Source organism: Sus scrofa, chromosome X (assembly GCF_000003025.6).
Source record: "Sus scrofa isolate TJ Tabasco breed Duroc chromosome X, Sscrofa11.1, whole genome shotgun sequence".
In the NCBI taxonomy this organism is placed as follows: domain Eukaryota; kingdom Metazoa; phylum Chordata; class Mammalia; order Artiodactyla; family Suidae; genus Sus; species Sus scrofa.
In genome coordinates, this window is record NC_010461.5 from 60,255,493 (window position 1) to 60,269,194 (window position 13,702).

Genomic DNA, 13,702 nt, shown 5'->3' on the forward strand with positions numbered 1-13,702 from the left:
TAAAGGGAATCATCAGAAGGTAATATTCAGCGTGACAATGTCACTTTTGTGACATTTTTTTCCCTCTAAAAGACTGAGTAGCAAATATATCAAAGGGTCTGATAAATAACACACCAGTGAAGTTCCTGTTGTGGTTCAGTGGAAACAAATCTGACTAGTATCCATGAGGACACAGGTTCCATCCCTGGCCTTGTCAGTGGGTTAAGGATCCGGCGTTGCAGTGAGCTGAGGTGTAAGTCACAGATGCGGCTCGGATCCCTCGCTGCTGTGGCTGTGGTGTAGGCCGGCAGCTGTAGCCCCGATTTGACCCCTAGCCTGGGAACTTCCACATGCCATGGGTGCAGCCCTAAAAAGACAAAAAATAATAATATATAACACACAAAATAATGAGGTCTTCAAAATAGCAAAAGATTAAAATATAAATGAACTTAGTGGTATCATAAACAATGAGAAGATGAAGCACACTCTCCCGTAACTTAAAACTTTAATCAGGAGTTCCCATTGTGGCTCAGCAGGATAAGAACCTGAACTAGTGTCTCTGAGGATGTGGGTTCAATCCCTGGCCTCGCTCAGTGAGTTAAGGATCTGGCATTGTTACAAGCTGCGGCGCAGGTTGCAGATGTGGCTCAGATCCGGCATTGCTATGGCTGTGGTGGAGGCCTGCAGCTGCAGCTATGATTTGACCCCTAGCCTGGGAACTTTCATGTGCTGCAGGTGCAGCCACAAAAAGAAAAAAAAAAAACCAATTAAAAAATGGAAAATCTAATTCATTTCTACAGCTTCTGCATAAATTAGAACAATGCCTGGTACTTTGATGGCAAATAACTGTTCATCAGAAAGAAAAAAATAAATGAAGCTCCCAGGATTTAGACCATCATCTAATTTTCTAGTCTGTCTTGGAGATTTATATGTTTCATTTAAAAACACTGAGAAATTTTTTTTTCCACAGTTGCAGTATGTGGAAGTTCCCTGGGCCAGGTATCGAACTTGTGCTGCAGTTGCGACCTATGCCACAGCTGTGGCAACCCCAGATTTTTAACCTGCTGTGCCCCAAGGGAACTTCCAGCACTGGGAATTTTTAAAGGTGTCTTCCATTTACATTAGAATGAAAAATAACCCTCATCAACATGTAAACTCAGCATGACTTAACCCACAAGTTCTAATAAGCTTAGAGTCCCTTGATATTCTCCTATCTGAACATCTTCTAAGGTTAAGAGACTCTTATCACTTGAAAAATGCATAGCATTCCATACATCACATACAAATTTCCAGAATCAATTTAAGCATCAACAAGCTGTCATTACATTTATAAAATCTTTCTAAAAATGTTACTCTAGTTAGCATTGGTCTCATGAGATTCAGACAGATTTCTCCAGGGTTAGAAAAACATCAAAATTTCTTTCTCCATTTCTAGTAACAGAAACACATCTTCTTATTCATCTTACCAAAAATTAGAAAAAAATGAAAAGGGAAATTATTTGGGAAATATAAAATATGCAATACAATTTGGAAAATGCTCCAAGGGCTTACACATTTTTCCTAGCTACATGTATAAGTGTCTGCTTTATCTTACCCTTGTAGCATCTAATAACTGTCTTGAATTGCCTTTTCCTAGTCTCTGCCATGTGGTATGTCTCAATGACTCTGAGATCTGCAGGAGAAAAAAAGAGGAAAAAAATTTCAGAGTGTATAGTTAATATCAAAGATTTCTTCTATTGTTCACGAACATACATAAAACCAAAAGTAAAGATAATATTAGAGAGATGGTTATGCTTCTAATACATATCTAAAAAGGTAAAAAATAAAATGTGTGGTCCAAATATAAAGCATATATATGACACCCATTAAAAGTGTCATATTGTACTTTCTCTTTGCCTTCTTTCTCTCTAGATTTCTCTTTGTTCCTTTAAGCCTTCAAAGTCTTCAACCCCATTTCGTTCTTAAATGGCTTCTATGCTCTTTGAAAACACTCCTCCCTTTACTGTATTTTACTATGTTCCACACTATGTGCACTCCCTCTTTAGTCTTAATCTGAATGCTAAATTTAGATACTGGTCACAAGATCAGTTTTGCCAAGGTTTGTAACCAGTTGATGGCCTCTTGGGCCAATTTTTTTTTATCTTGATTATATTCCAAAAGTGGAGCTGAAAGAAGACAGAATGAAGAACCTCTCCATGGTAATACCATAAAGATATCTATAAAATGGACACATATCCTTCTAAAATGCACCATCGATTAGTGAAGAAAAATTTGCTTCTCAGATCAAGACTCTCCCAAAGGACAGAAAATACTTAATCTTTCCTGAAATGAGTTATATGAATGGATTAACTAATTGTATAAGTGGATTAATGAGTGGTACAAATGGATTATACAAATGAGTTGTACAAATGGATTAATATCTGAATATTAAAATCAATGTTTGGAGAGCCAGTCATGGTGCAGAGGAAACAAATCTGACTAGGAACCATGAGGTTGTGGGGTTCAATCCGTGGCCTCACTCACTGGGTTAAGGATCCAGCGTTGCCATGAGCTGTGGTGTATGTAGGTCGCAGATGCGACTTGGATCTGGTGTTGCTGTAGCTCTGGCATAGGCCGGGAGCAACAGCTCTGATTAGACCCCTAGCCTGGGAACCTCCATATGCCACAGGTGCTGCCCTAAAAAGACAAAAATGAGAGATAAAGTCAACGTTATACACTGCAAAAGAACAAAAAAAATTAAATCAACCAAAAAACAACCTCCATACACACACAAAAAAGCTGACCAAATTACTAAGAAAATTAACTCATTTGTTTTCTAGAATGTATTGAATTGCAGTTGATTTCTGATTACATATATTTGTAAATATAAAAGACATTTCCTGAATTATAAAAATTTCAAAAATACTAATAGCTATTTGCAGTCTTGCCAAATCCAAACTCCCACACCATGTACCCTCAAATCTCTACAAGCCATCCACTGTGAATGATACCTTTCTAATGTTTAGCTCAACTGTTTTCTTTATTGCCTTTCTCAATGCTCAGACCTTGTACAAGCTTTACCTCATTTTCCTATTTTTCATAAGCCCCAGTTCAAGTAACTGCACATCAAGCGAGATCCTGCACATGTTTGCACATGCATACACAATTTAATCTTCTTTGCCTTTCAAAATATTCCTAGTTATCTCACATAAATGACTACCCACCTCTTTATTCTCTCTCAAAACCCTGCCTATTTATGACCAATAGGTAAGAGATAAAGGTTGGTGATCCACTTAAATTGACAGAAAAAACATACTTCCTGAAAGGATACTGGTCAAAATAAAGATAATTTATCATAAAATCTAAGCCTTTGAAAGTATCCATAGAACCCCTTCAAAATTTCTAGCTATCTCTTTATCCTTCTCTAATCAAATCACTTTTCCCTTATGCATCAGGATTCAAGGTAAATAATTTTTAAATGTTCATATTCAAACTGAACTTCTAGTACTAAGATAGCACTGCTGAAATTATGAACTATTTCAGGCATATAAAAAGTTCAGAAAACAATATAATAAACACCATGTGTACTCACTACCTCAACTAATAACAGATAAAAAGCCTCTGACATGCTCCTCTACAATGTCATCTCCTACCTGTTTCCCAGAGAGAATCAGCTTTGATTATTCAAAATATCTGTCATTGCAAAAGCAAAAACAACAGTCACATAATGGGTTAATTCCTTTGAGGGCTAGTCCTACCACTATTTGAAATACTGTTTCTACAGAAAAATATTCTGACTTCTAAAAAATAGACTTACAAATACTTCTGAAACACAATGCATTTTTAAGTTGATTATCTCTACTTTTAAAACTCTGAAGGAAGGGGTTTACAGCAAAAAAAAAAAATTTACTTAAAAATGGAGGAGGGTCCTGTCTAACTGGAATAAAATGAAAAGGCTGCACTTATTAATTGGATTTTTAAAATCTTGTAGTTCCCGTTGTGGCTCAGTGGGCTAAGAACCCGACCAGTATCCATAAGGATGATTAGTATCCATGAGATTTGATCCCTGACCTCACTCAGTGGGTTAAAGAATCTGGTATTATGGCGAGCTACAGTGTAGGTCACAGATGTGACTTGGATCCAGTGTTGCTGTGGCTGTGGCATAAGCTGGCACATGCAGCTCCAACTTGACCCCTAGCCTGGGAATTTCCATATACCATAGGTGCGGCCTTGAAAAAGCAAAAAAGGTAAAAATGAAAATCTTAACTGAATAGATTATAATTTATTTCCTCAATAAATCTAGTATCTGAATTTACTTATAACACCATTCCTCCAAAGACACATAACAATAAACTATATTACTGAAGATAACAGACATGACTAATGTACACAGAATACCACACAAATGCAGTACACTGAAAACGACAATCTGCCAGTCCATCTGAAGAAGCAGATATGTTCAGACACTGGAGAATCATGTTTACTTACCTAAAAAGTAAGAACCTAAAACATAAAGATTCTGTGGCCCCTGAGCATAATAATGTATGCTCTCATTTTGATCAACACTATTTGTCCACTAATAAAAATATTAATCCTTGATAAAGAACTGCACAAGCACAATATCTTGCTTGGTATATACATTCAATTATTATTTATAAAATGTTATCAACACTAAAACGGGAGTTCTCATTGTGGCTCAGCAGGTTACGAACCCAACTAGTATCCATGAGGATGTGGGTTCAATCCCTGGCCTTGCTCAGTGGGTTAAGGATCCATCATTACTGTGAACTGTGGTGTAGGTCCCAGAGTGGCTTGGATCCTGGGTTGCCATGGCTGTTGGCATAGACCAGCAGCTGCACCTCTGATTCGACCCCTAGCCTGGGTACCTCCATATGCTGCAGGTGTGACTCTAAAAAAGCAAAAAAAAAGCTAAAAACATAAACCTAGCAGACAGAACTACCTGTTCGTAAATGAGACTAAGACTCAAGGAAAGAGGCTAATAAAATCATAACATTCCATTACAATTGCATTTTTCCTTTAAGGTAAAAATTTAATTTTACTAAAAACAATCCTATTATATTAAATAAGTAGTAAAATCTAAATTTGACTGTATCCTTTTTTAGAATGAGTTAGCTTTCATAACTCAAGTTACGCTCAGTGTTTATGACACTTTAAGACTAATCTAATAATAAAAGATTAAAGAGCAATTTATAAATTGTTAACCCATCAGGGATTTTCAAGTCAATTACATTTCTGCATCCCTGAGGCTTTAGAAGCAAAACTAAGTTTACAGCTGTCCATCTATGATCTTAATAGCATCAAACAGTCATGCATGAATATTGTTTATCATCTGGTCATTATAAAACCTAAAACATTTAAAATTAGGATCTTAATACATTTTTAAAGAGAAATTGTTATAATTTAAAATTATATTTAACTTACTTTAAAAGTTTAAGAGTCTGAATTAAATGTTATTTAAATTTGGTTTTCTTAGAGTTCCCATTGTGGCTTGGCAGGTTATGAACACTACTAGTACCCATGAGGATGCAGGTTCAATCCCTGGCATTGCTCAGTGGGTTGAAGATCAGCAGTGAAGTGAGCTATAGTGTAGGTCACAGATGGGGCTCTGATTCTGCATTGCTGTGGCTGTGGCATAGACTGGCAGCTGCAACCCTGATTCTACCCCCAAGCCTGGGAACTTCTATATGCTGTGGGTACGGCCCTTAAAAAAAAGGGAAAAAAGAAATAAACTTGGCTTTCTTCTCAACTGCTTAGAAACCAGCTGAGGTGCAGGAGGGGGATTGAGAGGAGCGGAAGAGGAATGAAAATGTTAGAGTTACTTCTTAGATTTTGTAATTTTATTTCTCAACAAAATTGAAGGATAAAAGATTTCCTTCATTGCATTAGATAGTCAATAAATGCGTGATGAATGAATGAATAAATGGCAGCATAGCTTAAGGATCTTGGATAGCTTATGTCGCCTAAGTATCTATCTATTCATTAAGCCAAAAATCTATCAAGTTGAAATCCATTGCTACAAAATTTGATGACTCTTACAGGGGTTGGAAGATTTTTCTCTCAACAGCCAGAGAGCAAATATTTTAGGGTTTTCAGGCATATAACTTGTGCCACAACTACTCAATGCTGTCGTTATAAGCACAAAAACAACCACAGATAATACACAAATGAATGACTGTGGCTGTGTTCAAATAAAACAGTGTTTACAGACACTGAAATCTAGAATTTCATATCATTGTCATCTGTCACACAAAAAATTATCCTTCTTTTGACTGTTTTCCCAACCATTTAAATTTTTTTAAAAAAAAAATCTCTGCATAGAGGCCTCGTGAACATTAGTGACACAATGGATTTATACCAATGGCCATAGATTACCAACTTTTACTTTAGATGATTTCTAAAATCCCTACAGCCTCCTCTTGCTCTGAATAATTTCTAAAATCTGTGCAGCCTCCAAGAATTCTGAGAATGCCACAGCAAAACAAAACACGAAAAAAACCATAAACAAAAATTATTCACAGAATTACCCTTTTTCTCAAACAGTTTTCCTTTTTATCTACCAAATTTTACATCTCTGAGGGCATAACACCAGCAGCAAGGCCTATTTAGCAGACAGTACAAAAACTCTTCATAGAGTTTTTATGTTTGTTTAGGCAACTTCTCTGAGAAAGTTTAGACCTTGCTACCCATTCATATAAGAAACTCATTTATCATCACATTTTTGTCATCATGAAACCTGTTTCAGCTAAGTGGTGAGAAATTCCATGCTGTTTTCTAATAGAGTAACAAAGAATGACAGGCATCTGTCAAATTCAGGGCAATAAAAACTAATGACTGAATGTTAAAGGGTAAATCATGAAATGAGGGGTGAAACGCATAAAGAGAACTTTATCATACTAAGAGTAATTCTCCAAAGGCACATTTTAGACATATTCAATTTATTTCAAGGGGCTGGTTTATTAGAACCCAAGAACTTCAGGAAATTGGTATGAATCTCTAAGTACTTCTAAGATTCCCAGCCCTATCATGTTTGTGAACAGAATGGAGATGTTACCACACATTTCACACTGCAGCTGGAATGCTGAGATAATGTAAAAGAAGTTGAGAAAGTAAACTGGACCTATTTTTTGCTATTTTATAGTTTTGACTTTCAGTCTTTACGTTTTCTAATGTGAACTTGGAAGAAAACTCTCAGGCACATTTCTTAACTCTTAAGTTCCACAGCTGGACAATTTGAATCAGCAGGCAGACCAGCCACTTTTAGTTATATTTTTCTATAAATGCTCTCACGTATGTTTGCTGCTTTTTATGAATGTATCAGATTGTCAGCGATTAGAAAATTACCTGGAAAATTACCTTAAACTTATATAAGATAGGATTTTCATTTCCGTGGGTCATTCTGCAAGGCTCATTATGCAGGTCATGTCCAAAATACTTTATTTTTCTTTATAAGCATTCCAACAAAATCTAGTAATAGGTAATTCCCTGGTAGGAAATATGTGACATAATCTTTGCTTATAACACAAGTACAGACTAAGAGAATGCTAATATAAATATAAACCCAACTCCAGGGCTTAAAAATGATACTTATTTTGAAGAAGGTATTTGATTTTGTAAATTTTAAGTTCCCTTTGGCCTATCCATTTAGTCTCTTTCTAGCATGCTAAAAGTTAATTTCTACCACGGAGATAGGTAAATATGCACATTTGGGGCTGATAGCAATCTGCCACCCCCCTCGATATGGGGGTCTCTTATTTATCTCTTTGTTACCCCTTTTTTGTTTCTCTCTTCTGTGTTGGTAGATTTCTCTTTATCCTCTATCTGCCAATATTTAAAATTGTTAATGGCCTTTCTTTTCTATCGACGGCCTTCACATAATACTTTCCTCAGGACATAGAGAATTATTCTCAAAATTGATAAATGACTTCAGTATGTTAATAGTGGCAAAAATGAATTAACTAAACCAAAATTAAGCTAGAGAGACACATACAGACCCAACTCATCCCAGCCTGTTATTAAACAAGAGGAAAATCCTGTGAATGAAGACAAACAAGTACAAGTTTCTGAACTGTGTATGTTTTACATGACATGAAACAACTCAAAAGACAGAATGCAGCACGTTTATTCAACCAGTCAAAAAGAAAAATAAATAAAGCAACTTATTGTTAGACACTGTGAACAGGACTCAGGCAAAAATGCGTGGTCTAGGTGACAGCCTAATAGAGATGGAAAATTAAATTGCCTTTTCAGTTAACCATTTAGAAAAATAGGCACTTATCAACAGATTTTCTGATGTACAGAAAAAATGAAATTGTGCAAAAAGAGAAAACATTGACTAAAGTCACCATGGGCATCCAAATATAGTTCTCCCAGTATCAATATTATGCAAATATAAGACCAATGGAAATGCTAGGTCAAATGATGTTGTTTTCCTGGGGAAAAAGAAAATACCTCCAGAAAATCTAATTTTTGGTTTCTGTATATATTCAAGTAGTCTGAGAATGCTTACAGAACAGTCCAATTTTTAAAACTTAAAACAGTCCACCATCAAAAGAAAATCATGCACTTGGAGAATAGACTTGGAGTTGCCAAGAGGAAGGGGGAGGGAGTGCGATGGATGGGGAGCTTGGGGTTAATAGATGCAGACTATTGCCTTTAGAATGGATTAGCAATGAGATCCTGCTGTGTAGCACTGGGAACTATGTCTAGTCACTTATGATGGAGCATGGTAATGTGAGAAAAAAGAATCTATACATGTATGTGTAACTGGGTCACCATGCTGTACAGTAGAAAAAATATATAATGTATTGGGGAAATTTTTAAAAAGCTGAAAATAAATAAATTAAAAAAAATAAAATTGTTAGTTTAGTACTGCTAATGGTACTCAATCCTGAGAAGGTTGTTAACCTTTAATCCATTATCTCCTCATAGTCTTACTGAACAGAAATAAGATATAGAACATAGCTGTGTATTTTCTGGTAACACAATTATTGTTACCAGAAAAGAATATTACAAACAATTATATGCCAACAAATTTGATGACCTAGAAGAAATGGACAACTTTCTAGAGATATACAGCCCACCAAAACTGAATCAAGAAGAAATAGATCAACTGAACAGACCAATCATTAGAAATGAAATCGAATATGCAATAAAAGCACTCGCTACAAACAAAAATCTAGGACCAGATGGCTTCACAGGCGAATTCCACCAAATATACAAAGAATAATGTAGAACACCCTTCTTAAACTTTTCCAAAGGATTGAAGAAGAAGGAACACTCCTAAAGACATTCTATGAAGCCACCATCACCCTAATACCAAAACCAAAGATACTGCCAAAAAAGAAAATGATAGGCCAATATCTTTGATAAATCTAAACGCAAAAATTTAGCCAACCGAATCTAACAACATATAAAAAAGATCATACATCATGACCAAGTGGGATTCATCCCAGGTTCATAAGGACGTTCAACATATGCAAACCAATCAATGTCATACACCAAATTAACAAAAGAAAAGTCAAAAACCAAGTTTACAAGGATGGTTCAACATACACAAATCAATGTAATACATCACATGAACAAAAGAAAAGTCAAAAACCATATGATCATTTCAATAGATGCATAAATAATATTTGACAAAATCCAACATCCATTCATGATAAAAACTCTTACTAAAGTGGGTATAGAGGGACTATATTGCAACATAATAAAAGCCAACTGACAAACCTACAGCCAATATATAACTCAAAGGAGAAAAGCTAAAAGTTCACTAAAATCTGGAACAAGACAAGGATGCGTGCTCTTATCACTTTTATTCAGCACAGTATTGGAAGTCCTAGCCACAGAAATCAGATAAAAAAAAAGAAGCAAAAAGTATCCAAGTTGGAAGGGAAGAGGTAAAATTATCATTATATGCACATGACATGACACTATATATAGAAAATCCTAAAGAATCCACCAAAAAACTATTTGAATTAATCAACGAATTCAGCAAAGGAGCAGGATATAAGATTAACATTCAGAAACCAGTTGCATTTCTATATACTAACAATGAAATATTAAAAAAGGAACATAAAATATACCTTTTAAAATCACACCCCCTAAAATAAAATACCTAGGAAAAAAACACACCAAGGAGGTGAAAGACTTACATACTGAGAAATATAAAATGTTAACAAAGGAAATTAAAGAGGATTCAAAGAAATGGAAAGCTATCCTATGCTCCTGGACTTGAAAAATTAACATGCTAAAATGGCCATACTACCCAAAAGCAATCTACAGATTTAATGCAACCTCTATTAAGTTACCTATGACCTTCTTCTTAGGACTAGAAGAAATAATCCAAAAGTTTATACAGAACCATTAAAAAAAAAAACCAGAATTAACAAAGCAATCCTGAGGAAAAAAAACAAAGCAGGAGGCATAACTCTCCTAGTCTTCATACAATACTATATAGCTACAGTAATCAAGACAGTGTGGTACTTCTACAAAAACAGACATACAGATTAATGGAACAGAAGAGAGAGTCCAGGAATAAACCCAAACACCTACGGTCAATTAATCTTTGACAAAGGAGGCAAGTATATAAAATAGGAAAAAGAGTCTCTTCAGCAAATGGTGCTGGTAAAACTGGACAACACATGTAATTCAATGAAAATAGAACACACCCTCACACCATGCACAAAAATAAACTCAAAACGGCTTAAAAATTTAAGCATAAGATATGACACCATAAAACTCCTAAAAGAGAACATAGGCAAAACATTCTGTGACATAAACCGCAGAAATATTTTCTTTGGTCAGTCTCCCAAGGCAACAGAAATAAAAACAAAAATAAAACCAATGGGACCTAATCAAACTTACAAGCTTTTGCATAGCAAAGGAAACCATTAAAAAAAGAGAGAGAGAGACAACCTACAAAACAGGAAAAAATAGTTGCAAATGTTACCACCTACAAGGGCTTAATCTCCAAAATATAAGAACAACTCATACAACTCAACAACAAGAAACGGACAGCCCAATCAAAAAATGGGTAGGTCGCTTCTCGGCCTTTTGGCTAAGATCAAGTGTAAAAAATGGGTAGAAGACCTAAATAGACATTTCTCCAAAGAAGACATACAGATGGCCAGTAGGCACATGAAAAGATGCTCAACATCGCTATTAAAGAAATGTGAATCAAAACTATAATGAGGTACCACTTCACACTGGTCAGAATGACCATCATTAGTAAGTCTATAAATAATGAAAGCTGGAGAGGGTATGGAGAAAAAGGAACCCTCCTACACTGTTGGTGGGAATGTAAGCTGGTACAACCACTATAGAGAACAGTATGGAGGTACCTTAGAAAACTACACATAGACCTACCATATGACCCAGCAACCCCACTCTTGGGCATCTATCCAGAGAAAACCATGACTCGAAAAGATACATGCACTCCAGTGTTCATTGCAGCACTATATACAATAGCTAAGACTTGGAAGCAACCTAAACGTCCATCAACAGAGAAGTGGATAAAGAAGACGTGGTACAAAAGTCAAAAACAAAAGTAGAATTGACTGTTTCCATCACTATAGCAAAATATAAGCATCCAGAGAGTTGACTATGTCAAGTTATTTTCTTGCCTTCCACTGACAAATTTTCATAACTGTGCTTATTTTGAACAAGTCTGTCTTTTCTCAGAAAAATAAAAGCATACACTCAATTTGGAGCACTCTTTTTTAACTCTACAGAAATTCAATCATTTCCATTTTCTTTATTGTATTTATTCAACTTTGCAATAGGCAACTACTAAAGTATTTAGCAAAAAGAATTCAAAACATATTGGTATTGGTATTTTAGGCCCCAGCTCCTAAAATATTCTGCAAATGACGTGAAATTTTCTCTCACCTGTGAAACAGCAAAGGCAGGTTTAGATATACTGAATTAATTTAGATTGTTTATATCCACTTATTCAACTCTGGATGAAACAATATGAGATGCCTCAAGGGGAATATGATCTAATTATCTTCTGGTTCAAAACAGCAACATAATGATTCACTCAATAAAAAAGAAAATGATTCTGGAATTAAAAAAAAAAAGATGTGGTACATATATACACAATGGAATATTACTCAGCCATTAAAAGGAATGAAATAATGGCATTTTCATCAACATGGACGGACCTAGAAATTATCATGTTATGTGAAGTCAGACAATGAGACACCAACATCAAATGCTATCACTTACATGTGCAATCTAAAAAAAGGAAACAATGAACTTCTTTGCAGAACGGATATTGACTTATGCTTTCCAAATGAGACAGGTTGGGGGGGGGGGAATGCACTGAGGTTTTAGGATAGAAATGCTGTAAAAATTGGTTGTGATGATTATTGTACATGTATAAATGTAATAAAATTCATTAATTAAAAAAAGATACATGCACCCCTATGTTTATAGCAGCACTATCCACAATAGCCAAGACATAGAAACAACCTAAATGATCATCAACAGATGAAAGGATTAAGAAGACATAGTACAGGGAGTTCCCATTGTTGTGGCTCAGTGGAAATGAACCCAACCAGTATCCATGAAGATGCAGGTTCAATCCCTGGTCCCACTCAGTGGGTTAAAGATCGGGTGTTACTGCGAGCTGTGGTATAGATCACAGACACAGCTCAGATCTGGCATTGCTATGGCTGTGGCATAGGCTAGCAGCTGTAGCTCCGATTTGACCCCAAGCCTGGGAACTTCCATATGACACAGGTGTGGCCCTAAAAAGAAAAGAAGACATAGTACATATATACAATGGAATACTACCCATCAATAAAAAAGAACAAAATAATGCTATCTGCAGCAACATGGATGCAACTAGAAATTCTCATACTAAGTGAAGGAAGTCAGAAAGAAAAAAACAAATACCATATGATATTGCTTATATGTGTAATCTAAAACATGCCACACAACAAATCTATCTACAAAAGAGAGACATACTCACATACATAGAAAACAGAATTGTGGTTGCCAAGGGGCAGGGGAGGGAATGGGATGGACTGGGAGATTGGGATTAGTCAATGCAAAACTATTACATTTAGAATGAATAAACAATAAGGCCCTACTGTATAGCACAGGGAACTATATCCAGTCTCCTGGGACAGATCATGATGGAAAATAATATTTTAAAAAAACAGTGCGTGTATGTGTGTATATATATATATATATATACACACATCTATATACATAAATATATATATATACACATCTATATACATAAATACATATATACACATATATATATGAATGAGTCACTTTGCTGTAAAGCAGAAATTGGTATAAAATTGTAAATCAACTATACTTTAGTAAGAAAAAAAAAAGAAAATTCATAAGGTGACCATAATTCATGCAATGGCTAGAACACCTGTTTTCATATAATGCTGGAAAGAAACTGATAGCTCTCTTAGAAGCATTTCATGAGCTATACATTTTTCTAAACGCCTTCAAGAGAAGCACCTGGAGCTTTAAAGTCACTCTAGAATATTTCAAGAGTAAATAAACCTGCTCTAAATTACCATATCAACTTTCTCAAATGGATACACTGTCACAACATAAAAAAGTTTTTTATCTCACATAATGTACACAACAGAAAATTTAAATAAGTGTTCCTTATGCTTTAGGAGTTTATAATCTAAAACTGACAGATGCAGACATAAATATCACAGCAAGACAAATGCAATGCTAAGATATATCT

At 35.3% G+C, this 13,702-nt stretch overlaps 1 protein-coding gene across 3 annotated transcripts in view; it reads right to left on the bottom strand.

Moving 5' to 3' along the window:
• ABCB7 (ATP binding cassette subfamily B member 7) overlaps positions 1 to 13,702 on the bottom strand; it is a 126,540-nt gene that overhangs the window by 68,934 nt on the left and 43,904 nt on the right. For 2 of the 3 annotated variants that reach the window (XM_001928719.5, XM_021080712.1), the window contains exon 2: positions 1,574 to 1,651. The exons of the other annotated variant lie outside the window; for it this stretch is intronic. In XM_001928719.5, the coding sequence (XP_001928754.2) occupies positions 1,574 to 1,651 (78 nt within the window). The remainder of the gene's footprint in view (positions 1 to 1,573; positions 1,652 to 13,702) is intronic. 3 annotated transcript variants of the gene reach the window in all.